At 49.4% G+C, this 15306-nt stretch overlaps 1 protein-coding gene across 27 annotated transcripts in view; it reads right to left on the minus strand.

The window, feature by feature from the left end:
* MEGF11 (multiple EGF like domains 11) overlaps positions 1-15306 on the minus strand; it is a 366746-nt gene that overhangs the window by 49281 nt on the left and 302159 nt on the right. For all 27 annotated transcript variants that reach the window (XR_014258455.1, XR_014258456.1, XM_082445213.1 and 24 more), the window contains one exon: positions 9369-9543. Coding sequence is in view for 25 of the 27 variants with exons in the window: in XM_082445213.1 (XP_082301339.1) it covers positions 9369-9543 (175 nt within the window). In the remaining 2 variants the exon portion in view is untranslated. The remainder of the gene's footprint in view (positions 1-9368; positions 9544-15306) is intronic.

Below are 15306 nucleotides of genomic sequence, written 5' to 3' on the forward strand. Positions count from 1 at the left end.
GCAGGTGGGGAGTGGGCTCTTCCTTTGCTCCAGACCCACAGCCTTGGCGGGGGAGTTAGTCTGCGGCCTGGACCCCACTGCTCTCCCTCACGCCTCTGGGTGCACACACCTGGCACTGCTTCTAGCCTTCCAGCAACGTGTCTCATCTCAGCTTCACCCCAGACCGAGGATACAGGGAGCGGGGTTTGTGCCCCATTTTGCGGAAGATGAAGTTAGGCACAGAGAGGTGAAGGGACGTGGGTAAAGTCAAACAGTGAGTAGGCGGCCGAGCCAGGGTTGGAGCCCAGGTCTGACTCCCGGCCGGCCTCTGCTCAGCACTGACTACCCTGCACGGCTGTCCTGAGGCGAGCTTGGCCTTGGAGCCATAAGCCCTGGGTTCTAGGCCCAGTTCGAGGTCCTGATAGGTCAGGTCTTATAACTGCTCTGAACTGCAGTTTCCTCATCTGTGAGATACGGCTAACAATACTCGCCCTGCTTTCCTCACAGGAGAGCTGTGAGGACTTACCAAGGTTAGGTGTGAGACAGCTAGCTGGGTAAACTGTAAAGTGCTGCCCCACAGTACGGGAGGGAGACTGAGGGTCCCAGCCACCTCCCCTTGAAGACAAAGGGCGGGAAGTCACTAGGTTCCAACTGAGAAATAAGGTAGCTAGGGTTGTCCCCTCTCGTGGGAAAAGGCCTGAGAGAGTGTCAAAGCTGGCTATTTACCACAGATCCACAGCCCTCTCCTCTCCAGACAACTTTTGTTTGTGGCTCAAAGTGTAGGCTCTGGATTCAAACAGCTATAGGCTCAGCTCCTGGTGACCACGGACCAACTAGGGAAAGTTACTTCAGCTCTCTGAGCCTCAGTTTCCTCATCTGCAAAGTGGGGATCCTCACAGCCCCTACTTACAGGGTTGCTGCAAGGATTAAGCAAAATAACGTATGAAAAACAGAGAGCCTGGCCTAGGGCCCGCCACGGTTCCTCAGTGCTCCAAATGTGGGCCACTGTCACCCTCACTCGGCCATCCACTTCCTCCAGACCTTTCAGGGAAGCTCCTCTGACTCGTGGCCCCGTCCCACGTTGTAGAGTCTGCGGGGTGGCCAGGAGTGGGAGTCGGAAAGGGGAGAAACCCCACCATCGCCAGAGACTCGGACAAAAGGAAAACTGGGAGTGTTTAAAGCATGGACGCCTCAGACCTGCCCCGAGAGCTTCTTCTGCTGTATGGAGAGAGCTGCAGGGACCAGGCCTGAGACCCAAGCCCCAGCTCCAGACCCCAGTAATGAGGGCAGTGATAAAGACGTGAGGAGCATGGCCAGGAGAGGGTGGTGTGACAGGGGGATCGTTTATTTTTTAGAACGGAAGAGTCAGCAATTTTCCCTAATAAAGTTACAAACCATGGAGTCCCAGAGGGGGAAGGCTGGACTCAGCCTTTGTGACATAAAACCAATTTTCCCTATTTTGCTCTGTGGATTAATTGCCAACATGATTTAACACTCTGGTGACACCCCTATCCCTCTCTGCCCTGGGAAAAATCAGTAGGTGTCTGCTGTGGGGACAGAGAACTCATGCGATGGAGGTGAAGGTGGAAAAAGCATCTGACTGGGAGCTATGTCACTCGTTTCATGTCCCAGTTCTGCCAATGATTTGCTGTGTGACCTAAGTCACTTTCCCTGTCTGGACCTTGGTTGCCTCCTTTGCAAAATGAGAGGGTGCACCAGGGAAGCACTGAGCGTTCTTCCAACTCTGCCACTGTAAAGGGTAATTCTCATTTTGTACTCACACAGACCAGGAAGGGCAGGCATTATTAACCCATTTAACGGATGGGAAACTAAGGCTCAAAGAGGCTGAGTACGTTGCCTAAGGTCACACAGCTACAGAGCAGAAGACTTGGGATTCCAATCCAGGCCTGTCTGACCCCAAAGTCCATGACCTTTACCTCCAGTAAACACAAGGAACCTTGACAATCATTTATTGAACATTCAGTACATGCCAGGCTTTTTCCTAAGCACTGTGCATATTTTATCTAATTCAATCCAAAGAATAACATTAGGATGTAGTGCCATTATTTCCCGTTTTATAGATGAAAAACTAAGGCTTGAGAAGCATAAGTAACTGGGCCAAGGCCATTCAGCAGATGACGACGGAGCTGGGATTTGAGTACTGGACTGTGTATGTGTGTGTATGTGTTTATATTTTTGGATCATTTCTGCTATTTTGCACTACCTGTGCTCCTCTGCTCACACGGGCATGGCAGCTAGACAGTGAATTCCTCATCCCCAGCACAGCATCCAGGAAAATCTTTTACTATAATAATTAGGAAGCTAGTCAATGGTGGGGTGGTCAGGGGATGAGAAGCTGGTTTTCTAGGCATGGGGCTAACAGTCTGACGAAGAGCGAAACAATTAGAACAGGAAATGCGCACACATTATATACATCACCCAGCTCTAATTTTCAGTCCCCATTCTCTTCTGGCCCCGCAGCTGCCCTCTCTCCCTAGTTTCAGCTCAAGAGCCACACAAGAGGCAGAAATGCGCTTTACCCAGCTGGTGGGGGTGTGTGTTAGTGCTGGGGGAGGGTGACGTCTTCAAAGGACATAGGAAACCTTGGAGGAAAATTCAGTCACTGCTCCACTGCTATGGATTTTGTAACTCTCATCCCCCTCCCGCCTTCACTGGCCTGAGCAGCTGAGGTTTGCCTGTGACCTACCGACAGCAGGGAGAGAGGGGAGAAAAATGGGTAAACTAGTTTGTTCATTTGGGTGATGGAGTGCCCGTTTCCCTCACCAGTACGCAAGGTTCAATAACGTCAGACGGGGCTGCAAAAAATTGCAGCATAAATAGATGAGCCCTTTAAGGTAATAGAAATTCTGTCATCCGGGGAGAAATACAGGCCCTGAATCCCATGGGAGGGGACACCAGGCCCCACTCCCCCGTCTCCCACACTCCCCATCCCCCTTATAGCTGGAGTTGAAAGGGAGCATCTGTGCTGAGGAATGACCAGAGGGCCCCCTATCTCCCGGCCACACGGGCTCAATGCGGGGAGGAGGTCTGGGAAATCAAGTCTTTGTAGCTCTGGCAGTGACCTCACAGGCTGTTCACTCCAGGTGCCAAAGTGGCAACAATTAGTTTTAGAGGAGTGGAAGAGGCTTCATCAGGCTGGCCACGTAGGTGAGGCCTTAATTAAGGAAAGCTGGTCAGCAGAGGAATGTGGAGGGGCTGAGAAACTGGCCTTCTCCCCGCTGTGATGAGAAAGTCTAGTCTTCATTCTGTGACTGCTCTTTTGGGAACCCTGCAGCTCCCAGCCAGGAAGAAGTTTCAACTAACTCTGCTCTCTTCCCCAAGCCCCTGTTTCCACCTGTACCCCCAAACAGGGGACTCAGGCCTGGACCAGTCAGCCTCTTCACGTGGGGGACCCCTTGGGTAAATAACAACAACAACAATAGCAGTGGCAGCATTCCCAACAATAATGATAATAATAGCTAACACTTGTTGAACGATTACTAATATACCAGGTATTCTAGTTATTTTATATGTATGAATTAATTTAATCGGCCCAATAATTCATTGGACTTTATCATTATTACCCTTTCACGTATGAGAAAGCAGAGGCACAGGAAGGTTATATCTTGCCCGAGGTCACACAACTAATAAGCAGCGAAGCTGGTACCTGAAGGCAGGGAATCTGCCTCTAGAGTCCCTGGCTAACACCACTATATAGAATTGCGTAAGGTAGAAACTCATACCATTTGCCCAAAGAACCTGGAGATGATGCTGGGGGACAGCTGCTCCAGTCCCACGGCAGCTGCCTGTTTATCTGAAGTGCAGAGAAGCCAGCGGGTAGATTTAAGCTCCCGCCCTGCTGGCAAGGCCCTTCGGAAATGCCATGAATTTCCTTCCTATAAAGGTCAGTTCTGGAAATTTCTGCTAAGGGCATTCATTGCTCTTCCCAAGACTTTCATTCATTTCAAAGTGTCCTGAGCAAGATATTCACATGGTAGCCACGTGGTGGGGGAAGGCAGTAGCAGGTGCAGGGTTGGAGGGAGACAGACTCTGAGCCGTGTGCTGTAGGAACAGAGGAGATGAAAGGGTTAATTCTAAAGTGAGGAATATTCAGGGAACACTTCATGGCAGAGGCAGCCTTTGATTTTAGCCTGAAAGGCTGACAAGGATGTTCAGAGACTGAGATAAAGACAGTGGGGAGGGCATTCTAGGAAGCGGGAAAAGCTTGAGAATCAGCACAGGCAGAGGCCCAAAGCAGATGCTGTGTTTGGGGAAAAGCGGATATGTGTGGCCACAGCACAGGTTTGTGGCAGATAGCAGGGGATGAGGTTAGGGTGGCCTAACTAGTTTTAAGGGCAGGTTACAAAGGACTGGGGTTTGAGCTTTATTTGGTGGGTAATGAGAAGCCATGGAGAGGGGTGATGGGACCCCAACTTCCAAGTGGATGGACAGCTCCACTTAGTCCTCTCAACCACAATACTCTCCCCTCACTTCCTGAATCATCCCTCACTTGGACACTCCCAGGACTCTGCCAGCTTGAGATCCCTATCATGTGACCCTCACTCTGCCTTCCCCTACCCCTGTTCACCCTGGTGCTCGGGCTGGGTAAGGAACCTGGGTTCTAACAGGGCAAGAGCAACCTTGGAGCAGAAGCTCGTGGGAACTGTCCAAGGTGCTGAACCAATGCCACGCCCAATTTTAAGTACTCCCATTTTAATGATTGGCTCCCACACCATTGTTTCTGTTGGACAGAGAATTTCATTCCCATCTTATAGATGAGAAATGGAAGCCCCAGAAGTTAGAAGACCCAGAGCTAGGAACTTGGTTTCTTGCCTTTCAGCCCAGGGCTCTTTTCTCACACTCAGCAGCCCCAATGTAGTCCAGCATTACATACCCGAAGTGATTCCATTGCTGCTGCCAAGCTAACATGTAAAATGCCCAGACTCTCTTCCCACTTCCATCCCTATGTTCATTTCCCCAAACACTGACAGGTATGTCCACCCCACAGTGCTGACCACTGGGGGCAATCCACAGGTGCTTGGGTGGACCTGCCTGGAACAGCAGCTGTGCACGTTTATGGCTTTATTGCATCGGGAATCCCCGGGCATAACTCATCCTGACACTCTCCTTGGAAGACAGTGCTGGGCTTGAGGGAAGCAATGTTCTCCCACACTGTCCCATTTCACCAGCAATTACTGCCATTTTACTGGGCATCCAGTGTTCCAGGCCCTGAGCCGTGAACTTTCCATTTGAAGTTTCTCACTCTCATGGCTAAGTCTCCTCTTAACAGATGAGGAAATTCAGACTTAGGCAGGATAAGTGACTTTTCAGTAGGGACAGTGGGGATTGGAAGGCCACGATCTGAACCCAGATTTGTGTGGTTCCATGGGGACCCATCAGTCAGAGTCTATCATCTAATAGATGAGAGCTGTCGTGGCTCCCACCACTACTGGCTTTGTGATCACGGGCAAGTCACTTATCCTGTTTGAACTTCAGCTCCCCATTCTCAAGCTGAGGCATGTGAAAGCGCACCTCTGTAGGGCTCCTGTGAGGAACAGAGATGAAGCATGCGGCAGGGACTCAGTAAGTGTTTGCTGCTAATGTGATCATGACTATTATTGGGCACAAGCGCTTAGAAGGCTGATGGGCATCTGATTAGCCTTTCCATACCCCCAGCAGCTCCCCAAGTGCTTGGCAGAGAAAATATCCAGTGTCCTGGGAAGGAAGGAGAAAGAGTGTGAGGGTTAGAACACCCTGAGTGTCAGGTGGGCTTGCTTCTGCCCCATATTCTTATGGCCTCAGGGGGTGGGGACCACCCGACTGGATCAGGCATGCCACTGGGCTCCCAGGGGTAGTTCAGTACTTACTCCTCATGGTTATGTTGAGCCTGAGGTCATTCTCAGCCCTCAGACTCTGAGAGATTCTGTTTTCACAAATGTATCCCAACATCCTCCCTAAAGAGCCCTTGGCAGGAGGAGCTCTGATGGGAGAGGACAGCTGAGGATATGGCCTCACATCCATTACCATGTTGGCTACTCACATCCAATAGCAGACGGGACTGATGTGACTCTCACCTTACAGATGAGGACACTGAGGCCCAGCAAGGTAAAGCGACACGTCCAAGGTCACTGAGCTGAGGCTCAAGGTCTCCAAACTCTCAGAAAAGGGTTCTTTTAATTAGTCTCAAATTAATTGCCCATCTTAAAACTCTTTCAAGGAAAAAGGGCAGGTGCATAAATTCACAAACCGACTAACAAATAAAGGCAATGCTAATTATCACTGACTGCAGGACATTTTGGGGAGGGTCTCAGCCAAGTCTGCTTTCTAACTGCTCTGATCTCCCACCCTGACCAGAGCTGGCTAACTGCAGGAAGTTGCATTCATTCAGAAGCTGGGGTGAGGGCAATAATTTGGTTTCCCCCTTGGAACCTGGTGTGTGCGGGAATGAGTCGCGCTGGATGAGAGCAATTGACTATTCTGTAATCACCTCAAGCAGCTCCTGCTCAACACCCGACAGCACCCCAAAAGAACCTTTCCAGGTAAAATGAAGCTTGGCAGGAGGAGATGGATGGGAATTCACAGGGTCTCACCAGGGCCGCTTGGCTCACAATCTGTCTTATTTAGCCCTGAGCCCCAGGCAGGTGGGACTCCACATCAAGATGATTCCTACAAGTGCCAAGTCCCCCAAAGTTCAAGAGCAGGAAGTCATTTGCATCTCAGATGGGAGGAAGAGAGGCAGAGGCCTGGCCTCCAGATTCTTGGAGCCATGGCCTGGGGGCAGTGGGCCCACAGACACTAGCCTCTCTAGGACCACCCACAACCTTCACCCACCCAGGGCCTGGATTTCCCCTTCTTTTGAGGAGCGGTGACTAGGCAGGCAGCTGGGGGTGAAGAAGGGGGAACAGGGAGGCCCACGGACAATGTATACAATCAGACTATAACACCCTCAGTGAGCCCCCCTTCCCCTGGCCAATACACACACACACACCCACTTGCTCCTACTTTCTCTCATTTCCTCCAGAAGGGTGTGTTTCCTGACTTGGTCCGTGGAGTCTGCATAGTAGACCATCTTAGAAATCAGTCAGTTCATCTCCCCCTGCACACTCGCCATTTACAGATGAGGGAACTAGGGCCCTGAGAGCGGAAGCCACTTGCCCAAAGTCGGAACTACCCTGGTAGCCAAGCTAGGACTGGGGTCTGGATGTCCCCCGAGAAGTCTTGCGTGGTCAATTCATTTTGGCTTCAGTCACCTGATCACTTGACTAGGTGAGACTTTTAATCCCAAACAACCATTCGCTCCTACCCAAACCCCAAACCTCGGGCACTCCATTTTTCTATGGAAGTTATGGACCAAGCTCACACCAATAAAGGTAAATTAGAGAGGAAACTTGCAGGAGGGACAGATCTTTTTCTCTTTTGAAGATGCCACTGGAGTCATCGTCACCCAGTTTTATCTGCGTTGGGGAGGGGGAAGAAGGAGCTGAACAGAGGTTTGTTGTATAGACCAGGGGCAACCTGCCCACAAAAGACATTGTCACCAGGCAAACCTGTACTCTTACATCATGACAAGGGCTTCCTTCCAGTGGATCGCCACCTTGGCAGCACACTGGCCACAACCAGACCACACTCAGACCAAATATGTCAGCATCTCCAGGAGGGGGCCCGGGCATCAGTGTTTGTAGAGCTCCCCAGGTGATTCCAGTGGGCAGCCCAAGTTGAGCACCATCCCCTTCCTACTCAAAGTGAGGCCACTGACGAGTATCGTTGGCATCACCTGGGAGCTTGTAAGAAGCGCAGAACCGGGACTTCCCCAGTGGTCCAGTGGGTAAGACTCCGCGCTCCCAATGCAGGGGGCCCAGGTTCAATCTCTGGCCGGGGAACTAGATCCCACATGCATGCTGCAACTACGAGTTCACATGTCACAGAGTTCGCATGCCACAACTAAGAAGTCCGCATGCTGCAACGAAGAGCCCGCGTGCTGCAACTAACACGTGGCACAGCCAAAATAAATAAATAAAAAATAAATATTTGAAGAAAAAAAAGAAAGAAATGCAAGACCGTAGGCACCTCCTCAGATCTACCGGATCAGAACCTGCACTTTACCAAGGTCTGCTGGCGGTTTCTGAGTTCACTAAACTCTGAGAAGCACTGAGGCAAGGTACTCCATACAGCATAGCCCATCTCTACACCTGACAGCAACTTTGCAAGGCAGGTGTTCCATTCCACAGGTGAGGAAACTGATCCTGAGAAAGGTTAACTCACTGGCCCAAGGTCACACAGTTGGTGAGTAGGACAGCCAGGATGTGACCCTGGGCTAGTTGCAAAGGCCACACTTTGTACTACACAAACCACTTCTTATAGCACCATAAAAAATCTGGCCACGGGGGTCCCCTGAATGTTTGGGTCCTCAGACCCACTGGGCACGCCCCCTCCATTGAACAGGATTCCACTTCCAATGTCAAGTTCCCTAGAATCAAACCTCATAAAGACCTGCATAATTCATGAGGAAATACAAATAGTAAACAAACACGTGGGGGAAAGATTTACTCTCCCTAGTAATCACAGAAATGCAAATTAGAGCAATATTGAGAAGCCATTTTCTACCTATATAATTAGCAAAAATTAAAAAAAGAAAAGAATGTTAGAGTTGTTTTGAAATAGGTACATTCATACATGGCTGGTGGCGGTGTAGATTTCTATAACCCTTGAGGAAAGTAATATGGCCACATCCATCAAGAGCCATAAATACATTATGCCCACTGACCCTGGGAAGTCACCCTAAGGAAATAATTCAATAGGAGGGGAAATGTTGTTTGTAGGAAGATGCTCATTGCAACATTTGTTGTGAACATTGGAAACAAATCAGTATTCAGCAGTAAGGGAATGGCTGAGTCAGCAGGGAGGTCCATCAGCTCCTGCAGTGTCATGCAGCCATTTAAAATGATAATTAAGAAGCCCAAGCAGCAAATATGGGAAAAAAGAAAGCAAAATACAAAACTCTGTGCTTATTATGTGCTCTGTGGTTATTATGATGGAAAAATATTGTGTGCATAGGATATGGACGCAATATCCAAACCAGTTGTCTTCTTTGTCCAAACAGCAAAGAAGACAACTGGTGTTTCAGGGTGAGGGGACAACGGAAAGACACCTTCCTTCCATTACTTTTACAGTTACAAACCCCAGTAGAATTGGCCTTTAAGAACAGCCTTGGCAGCTCTCTGGTCATGGACTCTATCTCTGAGTGGCACATGGAGACACCCTCATTCTGCATCCATGGGCACAGGGCCACACTCCCTGATTCCACCTGGAAGTGGGAGGAGCTGGCCCCTCCTTTCCTGTGTAGGGGCGGGGGTGGGCGGAGAGGCCATGGGAGTGCCTTCCCATCTTACCATGAAGCCTGGGGCACAAGTGCAGCTCCCAGTGACGCTGTGGCAGTTGGCACCGTTCTGACAGGTGCAAGGCAGCTGGCAGCCATCGCCATAGTAGCCAGCAGGGCAGGATTCATTGCAGTGGTGGCCAGACCACCCCGGCTGGCAGGTGCAAGCTCCAGTTACTGGGTGGCAGCTGAGCATTTGAGAGAAGGATGAGAGGACAGTCTGGTCAGGAATGCGGCCATATTCCACCCTCTGCCCACCCCAAGTCTGGTCTGCCCAGGGCTGCAGGATCGAAGGGCCTCTGAAGTTAAATTTCTTTCTTTTTTTTTGCAAGTATTTTCCCCCAGTTGTGAGTTGTTTATTTATTTATTTATTTATTTTTGGCTTAGTTGCGGCCCCTGGGATCTTTTGTTATGGCACGTGGCATCTTTCGTTGTGGCGTGGCCTTCTCTCTAGTTGTGGTGCGTGGGCTCCAGAGCATGTGGGCTCTGTAGTTGTGGAGCCCGGACTCCAGAGCACGTGGGCTCTCTAGCTGTGGCACGTGGGCTCTCTAGTTGTGGCACACGGGCTCAGTTGCCCCGCGGCATGTGGGATTGTAGTTCCCCAACCAGGGATCGAGCCCCCATCCCCTGCATTGGAAGGCAGATTCTTAACAACTGGACTACCAGGGAAGTTCTGAGGTTAAATTTCTTAATGTATTATTTGTTTGCCAGACGATGCCAAGATTACATGGTCTTATTAGCCCCAAGAAACTGAGGTTCATAGTTGTTATATAATTTGCCTAAAGTTACATAGCAAGGAAGTGGCAAAATCAGGATTAGACACAGGTCTCCTGACTCCCAAACAAGTGCTCTTTGTAATACAAATACACAGAGACCAAAGCAGGAGGCAGCCTCTTCCCTTATGGACTGTGAGGTCCAGCACTTCACCCACTCTGCACCCAAGGCAGATGCCCAGTGTGTGGGCAGGCACAAGAGGGCTGCAGTGAGACCCAGTTACTCTGCATATTGTAGGTACTCAATGAACATTTGCTGAGTTAAAATGGAGCCTTGGGGCAGATGTGGCCTCCCCTCTATGGCAATGTCTGTACTGGAGAGGATACCCTCTATCCAGGCATTGCTAGGGCTCTTTAAGAGCAGAAAAGATCGTCTCCATCCCCTCTCTGGCTAGCCCAGCGAAAGAACCATTTGGCTGGGGGCAGGGGCTGCCTGGCATGACCGCTAGAGAGTCAGGCAAACTCTGGCTGGCAGAGGTCTGATCCAACAGCCAATATGCATCCATGATGCCGGGTGTGGTGACCATTTTCTTCTCAAAGCTTCTGTGGGGAGTGTAATTGACTGATGACCCTAGCTACTGTGTCTGAAATCCATCACTACATTTTCTCAGAGGTCACACTTCCCCTGGGCTGCTCTCAGCTAGAGCACAGCAGGGATATTAAGGTCGACACATTCCTGGGAAATCTGGGACTCCTCTGATGGACAAGTTTGGCTTAAAGACTCCCCATCTTGCCAAACTTTCTTAGAATTTCAGTCTAAAACTTTCCAATCAACCTTCCTTCCTTCCCGCTTTCCTTCACACAGGTCAGACCTGCATTGCAGTCTCACGCTCCCCTAGCCTCCCCAGCCCCTTCCCCGTTTTCCCTCATAGCTGTGTCCCTAGTAAATCTCTTGCTCTCGGCATCTGCTTCTGGGAGAACCCAGACTAACACTCCAGAGAAGACGCTGGATGTCAGAGACAAGCCTCTTGGATTCCCTGTGTCATCTGCTTCCTTGCCCTGGAGTCCAGCTCAAGGGATATGGTCCAAGGGCGCATGCTCTGGGCTGGTGGGAGGTGCCTACGTACAAATCTTGGTTCTGCTAAGTTCCACGAGGATATGGGCTTTGTCTCCCTGGGTCACTGGTGGATCCCCAGTGCCTGGCTCATATTCACTGCCCAATTAAATATTTGGGAATGAACAGTACTTTTACTACGAGTAATTATTTTCTGTCTGTTGACTTGTTTATCACCTGTCTCTCCACCAGGTGGCGGCTCCATGGGGGAGGGCCCTTTGTCTATTTCACTTCTGTATTGTACCTCAATGGCCAGCAGGGTCCCTGGCACCATGAAGATACTAATACATATTTGGCAAATGAATTAATGGACAAACTAATTGTGTGAAGCCCAGCCAATTTCTGGGAGCCCTGATTTTCTCATGGAAAATGAGGGATGGACAGGAGCAGACAGTTCCTGAATAGTAAGTGCAAGTAGCTAATAATCATTTTGGAAAATGTTTAGTCTCATTAATCATCAAGTCAAAACAACAATTGGATATCACTTTTTCTCTATCAAAATGGTAAGGTTTTTTTTTTTTTTTTTAAAGGGACAATGCTCAATGCTGGTAAAGGTTTCTGGAAAACAATGTGGGGTTATATATCAGGAGTCCTAAAAATATTCAGACTCTTTGGTCTTGTAATTCCATTTCTAAGAATCTATCCTAAGGAAATAGTCACAGTTGTAGAGAAAGATTTATGCATGAAGATGTTCCCCAAAGCATTATTTATAACAGTGGAAAAATGGGGGCAATTTAAATAATAATAAATAATATGTGACCAGGCTATTAAAGCACCAGGCACTTTACACCTATATTTCTAATCTTCAAGTAAGCCTGTGAGTTAGGCATTAGAGCCTCTATTTTTCAGATGGCACTTGGAGGTTATATGACTTGTCCAAGGTCACACCACTAACTCAGTGGCAGCTGGGATTCAAACCCAGGTCTGTCTGGCCATGTTCTGGTCACTGCCTCATGTTGCCTCTGACACCAGGGTGCTGGTTAAATGAATTATGACAGTTCATATGAAGGCATGTTAGAGAAGTATTCAAATGTTTTCCAGTCTATTTAATGATATGACATAAGGGTAAGTGAAATAAGCAAATTGTGTATAAAGTCATGATCTAAAATACGAAAAAAAAGTGAAACAGAAATGGATGAAGAATGAACAAATTACAACAAAATGGTTTTTGTACTCACCCCTGGATTGAGAAATTATGAGTTTTTTCTTTAAATTTCTATGTATTCTCTGACTTTCTCAAACTGAGCATCTATTATATTCATAAACAGATTAAAAAGTGATAAAAATTATAATATGTAAAAACGAATGTGTGTAAAGAATGGATGTTTGAAGACTTCCTGACTTTCATGGTTCCAGAAAAATTCCTCCCTGGGTCCCACACTGTAAGGGGAAATAGTGGCCTGCACGGGTGCCATGGGGCAGGGGGCCCCTACTTGGTGGCCTTGACCCTCAGCCAGACAGTTGTGGGGTGCTTCTCTCTGTCCCCAACACTCCCAGCAAAGCCCTAAGGCATGGCCTTTCTCGGTTCCAACTTTTCAGGGGTCTCCTCTGAGGTTTTGGTTTAGGCTCAGAGGGACTGGCTCGGTCACAGTCGTGGAGACTGACATGCTTGGACCCAGGAAGTAACCTGGCAGCGTTGGCTGCCGCGATCAGCTCTGTCCAGCCCCGGAGATTCTGAAGGGTCTGAGGCGTCCTTCTGCCCTTCTTTCAAGAGATTCTCTCGTTACAGGTCCTTGCTCTGGTGTGAAGACCACCCTGTGAATAGCACACTAGATGCACAGTGAGCTGGCGAACGCTGGCCTCTAAGCTCTCCTGTGTTTCTGCTTTCCATCTTAACCGCCGGTGTTTTGAATGCTTAGGGGTGTGTCTCAACACCAATTTTACCTTTTTACTCTGAGAAACCAGAAAGCTCAAAACCAAACCTGAGATAATTTCTTTCTCTCTCCTTTCATATCCCTAAAATTCTATTTTAAAAAACAAAACACCTCTGTTTTCTTAATTTGATTACTTGTCACTTATTACAGAAACTCCAAAATCCCTTTGAAAAGAGGGTGGGGAATGATCGCTGGCTCAGTGATTAGGACTGAAAACTGCCATCACCATGCTCTCGGCACCTTTGTCACATCTCCCTCTCCCTCTCCCTGGTGTCCCCTGCTCCCTGCCCCGTTGGTGGCAGAGCCATTCCCTTGGGTCACATGGCAGGCAAGTGACTGCTGGTTAGGCTGGTTCGGCTTGCTCTGTTTTTTTTTTTACCTCACCTTTCTCCATTTCCCCCAGACATAGATTAATCACAAGTTAATAGGAGCCGAAAGCTGAACAATACAGGAATCTTTTCAGGGTGGAATTTTCTGCCAGTTTTTCCTGGCTGCTCTGAGATTTCTATCAATGCTGCATCTGGTGGCTAAGTCAAATCTTTCAAAGGTAATCCACAATCATGGCTGCTGGAATTCGTCTATGACAATCTAATTGTGGAGGGGACACGGACAAGGTCTGACGCACAGGTGTTCACTTTCTCAAGGTTATTCCTTTATGAAGGAAGGAGGCTGCTTTGTGTGTGCTACAAAGCATTTATAAAGGGCAGGAAGTGTGGGGAATTTCACCAGCCACTTCTTTCCCAGGGCACGTGGGTTCAACCTCTTTGAAGCAGCCTCTCCAGAGGGGCACAGAGCCGGGAGAGGCTGGGGCTAGCTGAGGAGGGTTTTCTATGGTTGAGGGTTGGGAAGACTTTGTTTCTCTAGGAAAGATGCTCAAGGCCTTCCTGGCAAGCTGTCTTGGAGGGGCTCTGCTGCAAGCTCTTGCAGAAGCCAGAGGGGAAAGGAGGCAAGGCTTCTGGGGATCCCACACTGTCTCTCAGGGAGCTGGGTGGAAGCTTCACTTTCAAAGACCACAAGAAAACTTTTACCCCCCACTGGGCTGACAAAAGGTGATAGACAGATTGGGAAACTAAGACAGAGGAGAAGTACACGTATTAGGACACTGACTCAGGCAGAGGTAGTTCTAAGGCCAGGACTGAGAGGTCCCAGACGTACCCAGAACCTACAGCTTAACTGCCTTGGGATTAGGAGTTCTAGAGTCATCCCTCTGCTTTTCTTGGATCCCGAGAGAAGGCTCTAGAATGGGACAAAGGCTCACGGGAAGAGAGGAGTGACCTGTGTCCACACAGAGGAAGAGAGCTGTTCTCTGTGTCCCTGAGAGCAAAGCCAAGTGCAGCATGAGAGACGTGCAGTGAGACCAGAGGCTCTCAACCTCGGGCAATTCTGCCTCCCCCCACTCCACCCAGGAAACGTTTTGGTTGTTAGAACTTGGGGTTGGGGTATTGCTGCTGGCATCTAGTGGGCAGAGGCCAGGGATACTGCTAAACATCCTGCAATGCACAGGATGGCTGTCCACAACCTAAAATATCAGCAGTGGCGAAGCTGAGAAATCCTGAGTTAGACTACATAAAAATTCAGTGAGTGTCGGGGGCTCAGTCACTGGGGCCGTGTGCCAAGGGGAAGGGGTGAAATATTTTTTAAAAATAGGGTGACATCAGCTCAGGAGCAGAGCCACCCTAGAGGAATGGGCGATTTAAGATGAATTCAGCGATTCTTTTTCCTGAAGTTCTGCTCTGTGCCAGGCTCCATGCAAGGCTGAGGCTGCAGAGACCCACAAGCTCGGGCTGTGACACAGCTCCCTGCAAGGAGATAGTTAAGCAGACACGGAGGAACCCAGCCTGGGGGGTTGGCTGCCAGGCGCTCTCGGGGTCCCCACGCTTAAGAAGCACTACTGTCTCCCAACCCCTGAAATGTGACACGTGTTAAAGACAGCAAAGCAAATAATCATCAATATTGAATGGGCTGAGATTAGCGATGGAGAGGAGGGAGTCCTTCCAGATTAATAATGCATCGAGGACTCCTTCAGAGGAGGGATAAATTATGCAGGGCACGGCTGCTTGGGTATGGGAAGAAAACAATAGCTCTTTAATTTGGGGGTTGGTTGGATCTCCGTGGCAGGGACTCTCCCTGCACTGGACCTCAGTGGCAGCCTAGCTTCCTGTCCCTGACATGGTCCTCCCTTGGCTTCCCCGCAGGGGTAGGGTTTCCTGGTGCTGCCCCTCACCCGTGGAACAGCCTGAGGCAGCTGCC

Source organism: Balaenoptera physalus (assembly GCF_965194825.1).
Source record: "Balaenoptera physalus genome assembly, chromosome: 2".
Classification (NCBI taxonomy): domain Eukaryota; kingdom Metazoa; phylum Chordata; class Mammalia; order Artiodactyla; family Balaenopteridae; genus Balaenoptera; species Balaenoptera physalus.